Source organism: Lucilia sericata, unplaced genomic scaffold, assembly GCF_015586225.1.
Source record: "Lucilia sericata isolate MDLA Ls3-8-SP2 unplaced genomic scaffold, ASM1558622v1 Contig000214F_arrow, whole genome shotgun sequence".
NCBI lineage: Eukaryota > Metazoa > Arthropoda > Insecta > Diptera > Calliphoridae > Lucilia > Lucilia sericata.
In genome coordinates this window covers 33,064-50,496 of record NW_023994242.1, presented here as the reverse complement: position 1 = coordinate 50,496, position 17,433 = coordinate 33,064, and the positions used below count along the sequence as shown (strand labels likewise).

At 34.5% G+C, this 17,433-nt stretch overlaps 1 protein-coding gene across 1 annotated transcript in view; it reads right to left on the bottom strand.

Moving 5' to 3' along the window:
* Window positions 1–11,170: 11,170 nt before the first annotated feature.
* The window catches only part of LOC119602209 (protein rolling stone), a 30,814-nt gene continuing 24,551 nt past the window's right edge, over window positions 11,171–17,433 (bottom strand). The window contains exons 3-6 of the mRNA XM_037953595.1: window positions 13,468–13,696; window positions 13,279–13,398; window positions 13,027–13,210; window positions 11,171–12,889 (exon numbers count right to left, since the gene is read on the bottom strand). Coding sequence (XP_037809523.1) covers window positions 12,568–12,889; window positions 13,027–13,210; window positions 13,279–13,398; window positions 13,468–13,696 — 855 coding nt within the window. The 3' untranslated portion in view covers window positions 11,171–12,567. The remainder of the gene's footprint in view (window positions 12,890–13,026; window positions 13,211–13,278; window positions 13,399–13,467; window positions 13,697–17,433) is intronic.

Here is a 17,433-nt window from a genome sequence, read left to right as displayed (position 1 = left end):
TTCTAGTTCAGTCTAGTTCAGTTCTAGTTCAGTTCTAGTTCAGTTCTAGTTCAGTTCTAGTTCAGTTCTAGTTCAGTTCTAGTTCAGTTCTAGTTCAGTTCTAGTTCAGTTCTAGTTCAGTTCTAGTTCAGTTCTAGTTCTAGTTCTAGTTCTAGTTCTAGTTAGTTCTAGTTCTAGTTCAGTTCTAGTTCAGTTCTAGTTCAGTTCTAGTTCAGTTCTAGTTCAGTTCTAGTTCAGTTCTAGTTCAGTTCTAGTTCAGTTCTAGTTCAGTTCTAGTTCAGTTCTAGTTCAGTTCTAGTTCAGTTCTAGTTCAGTTCTAGTTCAGTTCTAGTTCAGTTCTAGTTCAGTTCTAGTTCAGTTCTAGTTCAGTTCTAGTTCAGTTCTAGTTCAGTTCTAGTTCAGTTCTAGTTCAGTTCTAGTTCAGTTCTAGTTCAGTTCTAGTTCAGTTCTAGTTCAGTTCTATTTAGTTCTAGTTCTCTAGTTCAGTTCTAGTTCAGTTCTAGTTCAGTTGTAGTCCAGTTCTAGTTCAATTCTAGTTCAGTTCTAGTTCAGTTCTAGTTCAGTTCTAGTTCAGTTCTAGTTCAGTTCTAGTTCAGTTCTAGTTCAGTTCTAGTTCAGTCTAGTTCAGTTCTAGTTCAGTTCTACTTCAGTTCTAGTTCAGTTCTAGTTCAGTTCTAGTTCAGTTCTAGTTCAGTTCTAGTTCATTCTAGTTCAGTTCTAGTTCAGTTCTAGTTCAGTTCTAGTTCAGTTCTAGTTCAGTTCTAGTTCAGTTCTAGTTCAGTTCTAGTTCAGTTCTAGTCAGTTCTAGTTCAGTTCTAGTTCAGTTCTAGTTCAGTTCTAGTTCAGTTCTAGTTCAGTTCTAGTTCAGTTCTAGTTCAGTTCTAGTTCAGTTCTAGTTCAGTTCTAGTTCAGTTCTAGTTCAGTTCTAGTTCAGTTCTAGTTCAGTTCTAGTTCAGTTCTAGTTCAGTTCTAGTTCAGTTCTAGTTCAGTTCTAGTTCAGTTCTAGTTCAGTTCTAGTTCAGTCTAGTTCAGTTCAGTTCTAGTTCAGTTCTAGTTCAGTTCTAGTTCAGTTCTAGTTCAGTTCTAGTTCAGTTCTAGTTCAGTTCTAGTTCAGTTCTAGTTCAGTTCTAGTTCAGTTCTAGTTCAGTTCTAGTTCAGTTCTAGTTCAGTTCTAGTTCAGTTCTAGTTCAGTTCTAGTTCAGTTCTAGTTCAGTTCTAGTTCAGTTCTAGTTCAGTTCTAGTTCAGTTCTAGTTCAGTTCTAGTTCAGTCTAGTTCAGTTCTAGTTCAGTTTCTAGTTCAGTTCTAGTTCAGTTCTAGTTCAGTTCTAGTTCAGTTCTAGTTCAGTTCTAGTTCAGTTCTAGTTCAGTTCTAGTTTCAGTTCTAGTTCTAGTTCAGGTCCTAGTTCAGTTCTAGTTCAGTTCTAGTTCAGTTCTAGTTCAGTTCTAGTTCAGTTCTAGTTCAGTTCTAGTTCAGTTCTAGTTCAGTTCTAGTTTCAGTTCTAGTTCAGTTCTAGTTCAGTTCTAGTTCAGTTCTAGTTCAGTTCTAGTTCAGTTCTAGTTCAGTTCTAGTTCAGTTCTAGTTCAGTCTAGTTCAGTTCTAGTTCAGTTCTAGTTCAGTTCTAGTTGAGTTCTAGTTGAGTTCTAGTTCAGTTCTAGTTCAGTTAGTTCAGTTCTAGTTTAGTCTAGTTCAGTTCTAGTTCAGTTCTAGTTCAGTTCTAGTTTCAGTTCTAGTTCAGTTCTAGTTCAGTTCTAGTTCAGTTCTAGTTCAGTTCTAGTTCAGTTCTAGTTCAGTTCTAGTTCAGTTCTAGTTCAGTTCTAGTTCAGTCTATCTAGTTCAGTTCTAGTTCAGTTCTAGTTCAGTTCTAGTTCAGTTCTAGTTCAGTTCTAGTTCAGTTCTAGTTCAGTTCTAGTTCAGTTCTAGTTCAGTTCTAGTTCAGTTCTACTTCAGTTCTAGTTCAGTTCTAGTTCAGTTCTAGTTCAGTTCTAGTTCAGTTCTAGTTCAATTCTAGTTCAGTTCTAGTTCAGTTCTAGTTCAGTTCTAGTTCAGTTCTAGTTCAGTTCTAGTTCAGTTCTAGTTCAGTTCTAGTTCAGTTCTAGTCAGTTCTAGTTCAGTTCTAGTTCAGTTCTAGTTCAGTTCTAGTTCAGTTCTAGTTCAGTTCTAGTTCAGTTCTAGTTCAGTTCTAGTTCAGTTCTAGTTCAGTTCTAGTTCAGTTCTAGTCAGTTCTAGTTCAGTTCTAGTTCTAGTTCAGTCCTAGTTCTAGTTCAGTTCTAGTTCTAGTTCAGTTCTAGTTCTAGTTCAGTTCTAGTTCAGTTCTAGTTCAGTTCTAGTTCAGTTCTAGTTCAGTTCTAGTTCAGTTCTAGTTGAGTTCTAGTCTGTCTAGTTCTAGTTCTAGTTCTAGTTCAGTTCTAGTTCAGTTCTAGTTCAGTTCTAGTTCAGTTCTAGTAGTTCTAGTTCTAGTTCTAGTTCTAGTCAGTTCTAGTTCAGTTCTAGTTCAGTTCTAGTTCAGTTCTAGTTCAGTTCTAGTTCAGTTCTAGTTCAGTTCTAGTTCAGTTCTAGTTCAGTTCTAGTTCAGTTCTAGTTCAGTTCTAGTTCAGTTCTAGTTCAGTTCTAGTTCAGTTCTAGTTCAGTTCTAGTCCAGTTCTAGTTCAATTCTAGTTCAGTTCTAGTTCAGTTCTAGTTCAGTTCTAGTTCAGTTCTAGTTCAGTTCTAGTTCAGGTCTAGTTCAGTTCTAGTTCAGTTCTACTTCAGTTCTAGTTCAGTTCTAGTTCAGTTCTAGTTCAGTTATAGTTCAGTTCTAGTTCAGTTCTAGTGTTCCAGGGTATGAGACCATGAAGGTAAATACAATTGGAAAATACTGTACTCCCGACAAAGGAAAATATTAAAAATTTTCTGATCCGCAGTCAGACGACTTAAAAAAGTATTGCTGCTACACCATCTATCTAAATTCGCATTACAACAGAAACACCCCGCCACCCCCGGGGCATGTTTCCTTGATGAAATATCTTGTTGTATTGGAATCCCGAGCTGTGGATTAATAAAATGTTGAGCTGATAATGCAAAGATTGGGTATGTGATGGTGTGAGATATACCATTCGGTTATTTGTATCTGATGGACGAGAGGAATCATGACTTCTATCTCGGCGATTTTCCTTCATGGTTGAGTGTGTTGGATTTTACTCTAAACATGCTCAACTTATCACAGTAGGTCCTTGTGTTTCGGACTACCAATTACGTTCCCTAGGTGTGCAGTTGCCGAATCTACAGAAGCCATCTCAGTAATGTGATCGGGTGACTTTAAGAGGTCCAGGAATGCACAGGGGTGAGTCTTTAGATGATGATAATGTTTGTAGGGACATGGCATTCCTCATGACATCAAGGGTGTTTTCACTTGTTGTTGGGTCCGCCCCTTTTATCAACTGTAACCAGTGATTGCCTTTTCCTTTGTCGGGTTATATTGAGCTTGGCTTGAGCTTGTCATTCCCCAACGGAACTACTATGCTTGAACACTCGAGCAAAGTGCACGTATACTGGATCGGAAATTCCATATACGTAAACTGCCACCTGCGTGTAAAAAGCACAATGGGGCGGTGGCAAGTCATTACAAAAGCTCACCGATTAATTTTTGGAGTTCAATAACGATATTGCCATTTGACTTAACCGCTCTTAACATAGTAGACACTCTAGATTGCTGCATTCGAATTTGTGTAGAATAATGTTTATGAGGTTTCGAAACTAATTATTATAACAAGTTCATTTGACTTAAAATATTCTTAATAATTTGTCCTAACGTCCAAGGCCAACATTCCCTTTTTTCGTGTCAATGATTTTTCCATTTATCTCATATATTATGGACATTAACACCCGCTATCTCACACAAACACAAAACAAAAAGAAACAAAACATAAACTGTTATTAATTTTTAAATTAATAAAAAATGTATTTCGTTTGAAATTATAATGTTGTGTCCGAAATCAATAAAAATGAAAATTTAGAACTGAAAATATTTCTTTGTGTACCACGAATATGAATGTCAAATAAGAACTTGACCATGGAAAGGAGTCAAGTGAATACAGTTGAATAACGATTGATATAAAAATTTTCAGAATTATTAACAAGTTATTAAAAGTCAGTTATTATTTAATGGAACTACTAACTTACAAATATATATGTATAATCAAGATTCCACTGTATTTCTGTGCACCATTCATAAAAATCTCTGCATGTAACTAATATATACACACATGAGTAGTCAGTCTGTCAATCCTTAGTACTCGAATGTATATCATCATAAAACATTAATTAACAATTTTAAAAATGCAAAAGTTCTCTTGGGAACTCAAAAACTGTTTTATTCTATTGTGACAAACAATAAGAACTCTTGAAACACATTTTGTAGGGAAATTTTCTTTTGTCATCAAACACCTTCACGTATGATAAACTATTATTATTATTATTATTTACTCGTATCCATATTTTAGAATATATAATGGTCATTGATGATTCTTGGAAAAAAGAGGGGTGCTCAAGGTAAGGTTTCTTATGAACAAAAAAATCGGAATTTTAAATATTTTCCTTAATGTCATAGAAAGTATTTTGAGGGTCATGCTACAAGGATTAAATGGTCACTGCAAGCGAACTGTCAAGTAGAGTCGAAGAGACTTCGTTTTGGCCGGACCACTCTAATCGTCAGATGTAGTATTTATAGTATTAGATCCAGCCTGTAGAAATCTAGGGATATCATTAAGCTTAGACCCAGATATCTTACCAAAGTTAGATATGAAGTAACTGCCAAGGAAGCGGTTTCTCTTTACGGCCAAAGCAGCGCAGTCACAGAGAAGATGGAAGACTGTTTCTTTCTTTTCCTCATCTTTGCAACTGCTACAGTTATCGTTGAAGGGGATTCCAAGCTGACTTGCATGTCTGAATATCACCCAGTGTCCAGTTATTACTGGTATCAGCCTCAAAGAAGCGGTTTCTCTTTACGACCAGAGCAGGATTTTCACAGATAAGATGGAGACCGTTTCTTTATTTTCCCTGTCTTTGCAACTGCGACAGTGATCGTTAAAGGAGAGCCCAAGCCGACTTGTATGTCTGCCTATCACCCAGTGTCCAGTTATTACTGGTATCAGCCTCAAGGAAGCGGTTTCTCTTTACGGCCAGAGCAGAGCATTCACTGAGAAGATGGAATACCGTTTCTTTCCTTTCCCTGTCTTTGCAACTGCGACAGTGATCGTTAAAGGAGAGCCCAAGCCGACTTGTATGTCTGCCTATCAGCTTCGATATGTCCCGCATATTTCGCGGCCTTGTGCGTTTCTCATTGTAGGAGGGCCACAATTACTTGGCCCCTTTACATGTGTCTATGTTAATCCACCTATTTTCAGCCTTTTGAAGAAAGAATCTGCTACTGAAGCGGCGTTGGAAATATCAAGAGCAGATCCCGTTCTGGCAAGCTCATCTGCCTGTTTATTACCACAGTAGTCCCTAAGCGCAGGGACCCAAACAAGGGTAATTTCAGACAGGTCTTGGCAGATCCATCTTGTATTGTCTATCCAATAGGGAAGTGGTAGTATAAGATTTTATTGAGAGAAGTGCCGCTTGACTATCGACAAGGATTCGATAGTCATCCAGTTGCCGCGAATAGTGAGGTCATATAGTACCCTACGTGCTTACCCCAGCTTCTTTACAGAAGACATCAGAACCAACACCTCAGTTCATTTTAGAACCATCTGTAAAGATTCTGGTGGTATATTCGCTCGGTAGGTTACCTCTACACCATTCGCTCCTGGAAGGAACTTTGACTTTGAAAACTCTATGAAAATCCGTGTGTGGGGTAGTATAGATATTCTAAATATTATTTCGTCTGGGAGTATCGAAACTTTGCTGCTCAAACTGAGTCTGTTTTGCGTTCATCAAGTTAACTACCACATGATCTCTGGTTCTTGCAGAATCAACACCTCAGTTCATTTTAGAACCATCTGTAAAGATTCTGGTGGTATATTCACTCGGTAGGTTACCTCTACACCATTCGCTCCTGGAAGGAACTCTGACTTTGAAAACTCTATGAAAATCCGTGTGTGGGGTAGTATAGATATTCTAAATATTCTTTCGTCTGGGAGTGTCGAAACTTTGCTGACCAAACTGAGTCGGTTTTGCGTTCATCATGTTAACTACCTCTTACTATCCTCCCTTTAAAGCTATTACTCTCGCTCCTTCGTTACGGACTACTTGCGAGTAGCCTGATACCCTTATGATGTGTGTCAGGAGAGTATTCTGTTAGAGAGTTTGTATTTTTTTGTAGATCTTCTCAAGGAGTAGTTATATTTTAAATATCGCCCCATTACACCCACGATCACCTACAACTGTCAATCATCTTGAAAACAATCATATGAAATTTCGTTGCTATGTATATCTCTAATAGTTCCAGAGATATGAACTAAAGTTTAAAATAGCAGATCTAAAAACATCTGTTTATAATGACGTCTATTAAAACTAAGATATTAGTTAAAGGTTACTCCATTAGTCACACACAAAAGGACATTTACCTTTGGAAAGTTTATATAGAAAAAATTCTAAAAATTTTATTGGTCTATGACGTGATTAAATTAAAATCCAAACAAATAATATATAGTAGATAGTTAACCCAAATGTTGAAAATCTTTAAAAGAGGTCAACTGACATACATCATCCTAAAACATTTAAATTTCTGATTACTACAAAAATCCGTCCGTCATTCAATGGAATATGAATTAAGTTTTAATAAGTCCTTCAACACTATTATTTTTTAAGAAAAAATAAAGTTCCTTTAAGTCAACTCATTCGTTATTAAGGTGTTGCAAGAATATTCAAAATTCATTTGGCTTCGTATTTATTATAACAGGAGAATACAACTTTAACGAATAGATGAGTATGCATGAATGTAATATGAGAATAGAAACGATATAGGAGTTTATTACTGTCACTACTTTCATAGACAGAAAACTAGTATCTTGGATGATACTTACTTTAAAATCGGAACCCATGCTTTATATTAACAGTTTATTTGACTTATTGGCCATATAGACAGTAGACTCTAGTACTCCTGAGACATGCATGCCTCTAAGCTAAATTGATTTTTTTACATTTTTTACTAAATTTTCTTTTCATTTTAGCTCTATTCTACTGTTAGTAGTGATTTTCATCGTCATATTATTTTCATAGACATGGTGTTAAAAATAGGTTGGTTGGATAGATGTCACTATTTGTTGTTGGCTCTGTTTTTGTTGTTTCATTGTCGAAGTTTTTTTTTTAAACAAATACAAGAATTAGTTAAACGTTTTTATTTACCATGATTTAATCAATTGTTAATCAATAATTAATTAAGACCTTGACTAAAACAAAAATGAAGGCATGTAAAGGCATCGTTATAAGGTTGACAATCATTTTACAATGATCCACAAAAGAATGGACATTTTAAAATTCTTATTAGAAAGTATGAGTCTATCGGAATTTGTAGAGGTTATTATCAGTCAGATTCAGGATGGGAATCAACAGTCAGATTAAGGAAATGTCATAAGAAATGATCAGGAAAGATGTTACCACCAATATCAGGGATAACGTTCTAAACTGTGGTTCTAAAATTGGATAATTTGCCATATTTGAGACGTTTTCGATAATACAAAAATTTGGATGCGACGTAGAAATTCTAAACACAGATTCAGGTTCAACCTCTGGAATCGGAATAGTTTTCGGAAAGTAATTTATAAGACTTTTGCGTCTTATTGATCGCAAAGATCTACTCGAATCATAGCTCTCCATTTCGCATGATCTGGAGATTATGTCAGATTTTTATACTCACCATCAAAAAAGATGGGTTTTGTCATTCCGTTTGTAACACATCGAAATATTGGTCATAGACCCACAAAAGTATATATATTCTGGGTCCTCATTAAATTCTAAGACGATCTAGCCATGTCTGTCCGTCTGTCCGTCTGTCTGTCTGTTGAAAGCACGATAGAGTCCGAATGGAAAGAGCTAGAGGGTTGAAATTTCACATATTTCTTATAGGTAAGGTTTGTTTGGTATTGAAAATGGGCAATATCGGTCCACGTTTTCGGATAGCCCCCATATAAGTGGCCCCTCGAAAGCAGCTTTAACAGCCATAATTTGTTTAAAAATACGAATATAGCGATGAAATTTCTTATGATCCAAAATCAATATGCAAAATTTTATGAGGATCGGTCCATAATTGACCCTACCCCTCATATAAGGTCCCCTTCAGAAAATGACTTTAACACTCATTACTGGCTTAAAAATACTAGTATATAGATGAAATTCGACATAAGTAAGTTTCATACGAGTCTAAATCTATCTAAAAAATTTTATGAGGATCGGTCCATGATTGACCCTACCCCCCATATAAGGTCCTCTTTAGAAAATGACTGTAACGCTCATTAATGGTTTAAAAATACGAGTGTAGCGATGAAATTCGACACAAATAAATTTAATACGAACCAAATTCTGTCTACCAAATTTTATGAGGATCGACCCATAATTGACCCTACCCCCCTATATAAGGTCCCCTTCAGAAAATTACTTTAACGTATATAACTGGCCTAAATATACGAGTATATAGATGAAATTCGACATAAATAAGTTTCATTCGAGACAAACGAGGTTTGATGGTGGGTATATAAGATTCGGCATAGCCGAATATAACACTCTTACTTGTCTTCGATACATTTGGTATGGTTGTGCGGTTAGTCCTAGATATATGTCCCATGAGAATACGTTCCATCTTACTAAACATAGATCTACTGATCTTGAGGTGGCTTCTTTTGGTTAAGTTGTAATCCAAACTTACATTTCATTACTCCAACAGGCTGTGAGTATTTCTCTCCCCCATGCCTCTTACACTGTTCTCATTGACTCCAAATGTTGTATAATTTGATATTGACCTCCTAAAAATCCCTTCTCGTAATAACGTATACATAAGTTGTGTCAATACCGACAATCCACGAGTGTATTTTGGATCCATTCCAATACATTTTATTTATTTCATAATAACAGGAACGTCCTTGCAAAAATAGATTCTCCCAGGTACTGAATCTTATGTCTCCTAATTTTCCAACATTTTTTTGAACCTGGTATGCGATTTAGAACTTCTGAGGTCAATATGCAAAGGTATGCAAGTATTAGGCCTATGCAAGTCCGAAGAGAAGTTGCCAGAGACCTCTTAGACGCTCAATGTGAAAAATCCCAATCCCAATACGGGGGCCTTTGGACAGAATTTACCTAGTACAGAGTTTTAAACGAAAAAGAATGTTTATTTACTTGAGCTCTCTTCGGTGTCTGGAGAAATATATTGCTGGAGATCCGGCATTGATTGCCAGAGTTAAAACTCTGAGACGAAGTCATGCCTATCGCATACGAGAGTATGAGTATAAAATAATGACACGATGTAGAATAAAGCGGTAAGTAAGCGCACAGTAAGTAAGCTATTGCAATAATCGGCCAGCTTGAAATCAGCTCCTGCACTACCAGTAGCTGGTCATAGTTATTCGGACCTTGCTGCATTCGATGAGGGAAAATGGTTAAAGGGTGTCAAGATGTGGCCTTTTGTAAAAACTGTTTCAAAGAGTTGGTGAACTTTAACCCAACACAAGGATAGAAATTGTTTCTTCCAATCAGAAACACGCTGCCAATAATACGGACATAATGGGATAATTATCGTCACAATATCGACATTTTCAAATGGGAAACCAAAGGGGCTGCGAGAGAATCAAGAGAACAGTTCTCTTGATTTAGAAAATGAATCGAAGGCATCACATGTCGAAAGATAGTTTTCAAAAGACCCGGTACACCAGGATTCTCTAATGAAACAGAAAGTAGTGCCGAAACTCTGGAACATCTGATGAATACAGACTTTATAGTTTGTAGGGATGTTAAATATAAGGGTTGTAATTGAGACCACCTAGCGGCGACTTAGTAGCTATTGCAGTATTTCCTTTCGAGGCCTTTAAATCTCCTAGTCCGGATAAGTTATTTTCAGCTTCAGTAATCATGTATAGCCTGGAATCAGTACATATTTCCCAGGAATTTAAAAAGGTAAAAGTAGTGACATTCATTTGCTGTAAAGACTGGAAAGATAAATCAGTTCACTTTTGAAAGACGACCAGAGAATAGTATTATTTTGTGTCAAATCTTTATTGAAGAACCTCACGAATTCTTTAACAATTCATATTTATTCTGACCTAGGCGAGAATAGTAGTCAACGTTTCCAGATACAATTTTCGAATTCTGCTTACGACCGTATCGTTTGATTGTTTCGTCCCGGATAGCTAAATGTTTATCGAAGAACCTCACGAATTCTTTAACAATTTCTTTCTGACAGATGTACTCACGCACTGGGACCCATATTTTTAAACAAAACATTATCTGACCTAAGCGAGAAAAGTAGTTGACGTTTCCAGATAGAATTTTCGATTTCTGCTTGCGACACCTGCTGCAAGTTATGGGCAACATAATAGTGACCTTTAATCCATGTTTTGATATATTTTCATTCGTTATTAGATAAATTGAGTTTAAGAGCAGGTTTACAGTTCTTCCTTGATTTATTTAGATATCAAAATGCAACGGATCCTAAAAAACAGCACAACGGTTCCGGGAACTGTCTTGAATTAGCTATTTAACATAACCATTTGACTAAAATCTGCTTGGAGGAATTCATCACTCTATAGATTACAAAGGTGTCAAGGCATTGTGATGAACCTTTTCTTTTATGTTTGTTTTTTAAGTGTCTCCTCTATAGATTACTTGATTACAGTAAAGTGACGACTGCCTTAAAGGGGATACTAAAGTCACGACTGTCTTTACTTTCGTTTATGTACAGTTCATCCGTAACGAAAGGCGAATTAAAGCCAACTAGATTCTTAGATGTCGAACTACTAGACCTTGTCTATCTGTCAGCCTACAACAGATTATGGAAGACAATAGCTACCGATCCAATCCGCGGAGATAACTTAATTAGTTTTCCTCATCTAATTAGGACTTGGTTAAAACTAGCTAGCTAATGTTATATCAAGATATTAAGTTTCGTTTTGGAACTCCCAAATTTTACCAACTTATCCAAGTTTTACCAAGTTTAATTTCCAGTTCCAGATTAATAATTTCAAATAAAAATATTGAAAAAAATCTATTTACTAAATACTTTATTTATAGTTTCTAATACAAGTACGCTATACATTAATACAATAATTAATCTTAATGTTTGATAAATTTACACTTATTTATAATAAAATTTAACAATTTTTTTTATATACATATATATCAATATTTTCCCCTGAGTCTAAAACTAAATACTTGTACTCGCGTAAATACAAAAAAAAACGATACATATTAAAATTTTAAATTTACAATATTTAAAATTCAAATGCACTAATAAAACTATTAAAGTAGAAATAATAATTAAAATTAACATTTAATTAAGTTTTAATTTATTGTACTTGAAAAAAATTCGAAAAAATACTTATTAATTAAGCTATTAAATACATACATATATACAGATGCAAATATGAATAGATCTATTTGGAGAATGTTTAATACGAAATGACAGGTTCTTGAAAAAAACTGACATATATAACTTCAATAAGATACACTGATGTAAAAAGAATCAGTTGACACCAGAGATACAAGCCGAGACGGCTCAAGGCGGCGACTGGCCGCCGGTAATATTTGGCAAGCCGCGCCGCCGCCGACTTCTTTCGGCTCAAAGGCTAACTGCCGGTCCACACTAGGAAACTTTTTTTGGGAAACTTTTGATTTTGCGTGTGAGAGAAAGAGAAAGAATATCATTCATCTCTCTCGCGGTACGGAGTTTCTCGTACTCGGAAACTTGTTTTGTTATTCTTCTCATTCGTACAACAACAAATCAATACAATTAATACGTAGTTTCTGAAACAAATGTTTCTATGTGTGGACATTAAGGAAACTTCAAAAGAGAATTAAGAAACAGTTTCTCAACAAAAGTTTCCTAGTGTGGACCAGGTCTAAGTCGGCTTAAACGTAGCCGCTGATAAAGATTGGAATCGCACATGTCTTTCAGAAAATAATTTCACCAATTTGAACAGAGTTGCCACTATTTCAAATTCTTATGGCAAATTCAAAAGAGTTGCCACACAATATTATGCTAATATTAAAATAGTGATAACTACTATAAAAATGTCCATTTTCTGCAGAAAAAAAACTTATATAGAGACAGGTTTCTATATAACAGACTATTATACAGAGATTTTTCAATATAATAAACGCTTTTAAGGTCAATTTCTGAAGAAAAAGTAAAATTGAGCCGACAATTTAGCCGCCGCCGATATTTTCGTCGCCGACCTAAAATGGTTGCGCCGCCGCCGCCGATCATTTTGTATCGGCTGGTTGACACTTGAAAGACCTTGATTTTATGGAATTCCCCCAAAATCTGAATTATCCTCCCATTCCCCAAATAGATCTGATTTGACTAAATTTTGTAACTAATTTTACATTGAAAGCTATAAAATTCCTTAAAAAAATTTTTCTTAAGTTCTTTTTCTTTAAACTTAATTTTTGGTAATATTTTCCGAACTCTTTGAAAAAGCAGGATTCGTATGGCCCTCAAAATTGCCCAATACCATAGAAATGCCAGGCGATGTGTGTTTGATGCCGGTGCCAATGTGTTTTTTCGTAATCGGTGGTGGTGCTGTGGTGGGTAAGATGAAGGTGGCATTGTTGAGACGTCGATAGAGTAGTGTCCTTAATTTGTAAATCGTAAATAAGGCCATGTAAACACAACAGCAGAGCAGTATAACACCCACCACAGTTAACGTGGAATTAACAGGTTTATTCCAATCAATCACATGATAAATGTAAGGCTTTCCCTTTCTATAAAAATTCCAACAAAAAAAAAAAAAATAAAATAAAACAAAAATAAAATTGTAATCAAAATATAGACACAAACAAATTTTGTATTTCAGTTAAAATGACAAAACAATGATTTGTTTTGGCTACTTGTCACTTACCGGTTATGACCTCCACATAATTGATAAATGACAGAGAAGAAAGCATAGAATAGGCCAAAACATACCGGCAGAAACATATGTAAAAGTCTTAAAGGATGAGCAACTATCAGCAGATCGATAAACATACAAATCGAATTGAAGGCATGTGTTAAAATGTTTGTAGCACTCAAAGTACTTTCGTTAGCTGAAATTTGAAAATAAATTTCTTAATTTTATTAATACCATTTAAAGTAATGTATCTCCTATACCCACCATCATATAAAATGCTCCAATAGATAATTGTTATTACAATTGATACCACCAATGTTGTTATATGTATGCCCCAATAGATGCGAAAAGGACTTTTCAATGATTCCAGATTTAAAAGTTTGTCTAAAAGAGAATTTCCCATTTTAATTCTTACTCTTTCAACTACTAGGTATTCAATCTCATCTTACTCACCCGCATATTCTGGATGAAAATGCCAAATTGTTACCAGTATCGCTGCATATACGTTTGTAATCATGCACAGCATGATGCCCCAATTTGTCATGTATATAAAATATAACCAAAAATTGGGATTCTCATCTGGATCTGGATCTATCATAGACTCAATGACAACAGCAGTAAAGAATAAAGCCAGAAACCAACGATATATTAAGTATACAATACTTTTGGTACGATTTTGCCACTGAAATTGAGAAAAACATAAAGAATTTAAAAATAGTTTCACCCATCCTGATCCCTTAAAGAAAGAGACGAATGTCGCACAGTGGTATAGGAAAAAAAAAAAGAGGGAAATAATTCGGTAACTTCTAAACAGTTAATCCGATTTTAATGAAATTTGGTATGCACAAAAAGGAGGTGTTGTCGAGTTTAGGTTTTGAATTTGGACCTTATAGGCCAACCAGGGGCCCGGCGGGGGGTCCTCAAATTAGGACACCTCGGCTATGTTAAATTTTTAAAACGATCTTATTTCTTCATTTGAGTTCCGATTTAAAAAAAATTTCGTATATAGAATCTTCTCATCGAGCACTATAAAAAATGTCGTCGTAGCAGTAAATTATCTCTTATAGTTTAGGAGATATTCGCATTTGAAAATTAAAATTTTAAAATTTTTACCGTCCTTACTTTAGTTTTTTGATAATAGCGGGTCCAAATATTCCCGATTTTCGCCATTTTTTTTTTTATTCGCTTAACAACAAGTCTATATATCAAGCAGTGAAAGAATTATGTAAAAATCATGACTGAGTCCAAAGTTATAGGCATTTTAATTTAAAAAATTAAAAAAAGGCGATTTTTTGCCATTTTTTGGGGAAAAAAGTATCTTTTTCTTTTTAAGTTATCTAAAAAGTTTCTAAGAAGATGTATATAGAATTTATACTTTTTGAAAAGCTGACTTTACATAAAATACGATAAATGAAACAAAACCTAAAAATTTTTGATACCGAGGGGACCAGATCCATCCAAAAAAACCCTATTTTTTATATAAAATTCAATTTTGAGCAAAAATTCTCAAATCGCATAGTCGATATCAAATTATAGTGACCTGTTTTATATGACCCAATATGTTCTTAATCATTTTGTAACGGGTTTCGATAACCCCGCCCCTGGTATGGATATAATAGGCAAAAAACCAAAAAATCCCATTTTTGGGATTTTTTAAAACTTTTTTGGGAATTCCGGGATTTCTAATAAGAAAATTCGAAATTTTTATTTAATTTTGGATTTTGAGTAAAAAAATCTACCTAACTGTAAAATTTCATCAAAAAATATTCATAAATAAAATTTTTATTGCAATTTGAAAAATTTGTATCTTCGCAAAAACTGAATAAAAAACATTTTTTAATTTTTTTTAAAAAAGTATTCCGCGAATTTTTTAATTTTCAAAAATTATATACAGTTTTGAAAAATAGACAAAATTACCTTTCCATTGATATATAACATGCCTACCTAATGTTTTTTAAGTGACAAATTAATTAGGGAAAACTCAACATCTTTTAGAGAATTTACCTAGTACTATTATTTTCATCCATACATTTGTTAGGCATGTTTTACTACCTAAATTTTTATGAATTTTTACAGCCACTTTTTACGATTAATCTTTTATTCTTTATCCCTAAAAAAAATTAACAAGTATTTATTTTATATAAAAATAGTCTTTATTTATTTTTTTTTTTTATAAATTAATATAATTTTGTAAAATAATCGGTATCACAGTAGTCCATATCTAAAAGATAAAGTAAATCTTTAAATTCATGAATATTTTCAAATGCTAACGTTTTGTAGCAAATCCAACGTTTCCTTATAGTAGATAAAACAGGATCAGAAGATAGAATCAGATTATTAAAAATATCTTCATTTTGAGACTGCCTAGAACACTTCCTTGAGCTAAACTGATGAATATGCTTAAAGTCTCTATTCCTCGATTCTTGGGGTTCTTCTGTAAGCTCTCCTAAAGGCAGAATATTATGTTCTATGATGACCTTTCCATGACATAATATCTTGTGAACTGTAGGTGTCATTTCTTTCCAGGGATATAATTCCAAAAGTAATTTAGAAACTTTTGTAGAATACTCTCCAAATTTTGTTGCGTTCACTTTATGCTTGCTATTTATCGCCATTAGAATAATATTGACCTTTTGCAGTAAATCCATACTAATTCCGGTTATTTCGGAAGTAGTTTCAAAATGTTTAAAAAAACGTCTAGCGGTATTACCATCGTTTGTGCTTCCATATCCTGTGAGTGGTTTATCAATATTTAATCCCATCCGCTTTTTAAATTCCTCTTGAATTCTTCGTTTCTCACTGGCTCTCATTTCCATTAACTCCTTATTGTTATTTGCACTTTTGTTTGCATTTTCCGGTATGCTTCTGTACTTTAAATCATATGCTAAATGTAGAAAATGTTCCAGAAATCGTATGCGAGCATGTAGGGGGGATATTCCAAATTGTAATGTTTCCTCATTTATTGATCTTTGCTTGGAAATATTCGAAAATTCTGATTTTTTATCACCACATATGTAGCAGTACCAAGTAGATGATGTTCCTGTAATGGCATTTCCAACTTTCCCATCAATCATTGTAAGTTTTAAATCATAGGACATGTTAAACGAATAATTTTCTATTTCGATTGTTATAGGTTCCAAGTTTTTAATTTCTGCTTCAATACGATTTATCAAATCTTGCGTTGTTGTTTTGGATTCCTTTATATACTCAAAGCTTATTGGCCTACAAAAAGCTTTGGATCCTGGAGTCGAATTCTTCCAAATATCATCGAAACTGGTTGATGGAGAATCGCTGTCAGCATACTTTCGAATTCTTAATGGAACTAGCGATGCCATAAATACACTTTTATACTCGGAAGATGATTCACTTGTGTTGATTTGTTTATATTCCGAGAGTGCTGATAATCCATCACATCCCCACTTACAAATGAGTTGATGATCACAAGAATTTATTTTTTTTAGTTGGTCTGAAGAAAAGTCGGAAGCAATCCTTAAAGCAGTATTTTCGAGTAGAGCGCCGAGTCCAATAACAGCCTTCCGATCAGTTATTTCAATAGGAGGTGGTATAATGCTTTTCTTCTTTTCATTTATTTTGTCATATGATGGTAAAACATCCACTCCTTTTTCAGATAGCGCCTTTCTTAACGTTATGTAGTTATCACGACTTAATCCCAGCTGCAACATAAGCGCAATAGCTTCTTCCTCAGTGAACGTTGTATCAGATGATGGTGTGGGTATACTCTTTACAATTCTTTTCAGTCGTCTTGGTGATGCGGTTGGAAGAATATTTGCAATTTTTATGGCATCCAAAGGCTGTTTTTCTTTTCTTAACATTGCTTTAAAAGTGTCCGAAACTTCTTCGTTAGATAAGGTTTCTAGTGAAGTTGATAACCTTTTCCTCTTAGATTTTGAGCTCAAATCCTCATACTGCTTACAGGGAGCACCAACAGTTGATACGCAAATAGCAACTTCTACACATTCATCCAGCCAATCAGAAAATTTCGATCGAAATTTAGCAATGGAATACCGAACACTCTTCAGTTTTATATCAACTGATTTTATAAAATTTTCAATTTTACATATATCAGTTTTATCCACTTTATTTTTATGTGCAGTTTCAATATATTTCAATAAGAAGTTCACTTTATCTTGAAAAGGAGCTGAAGAGTGTTCAAATAAAATGGAGCACAAATCATTTTTATACCCTCCACCACCATCAGTGGTGATAGAGGGTATATATAACTTTGTCATTCCGTGTGTAACACCAAGAAATATTCATCTGAGACCCAACAAAGTATATATATTCTGGGTCCTTATCAAATTCTGAGTCGATTTAGCTATGTCCGTCTGTCCGTCTGTCCGTCTGTCTGTGTAAAACACGCTCACGATAAAACGAAGCAATAGAGCTTAACCAAATTCA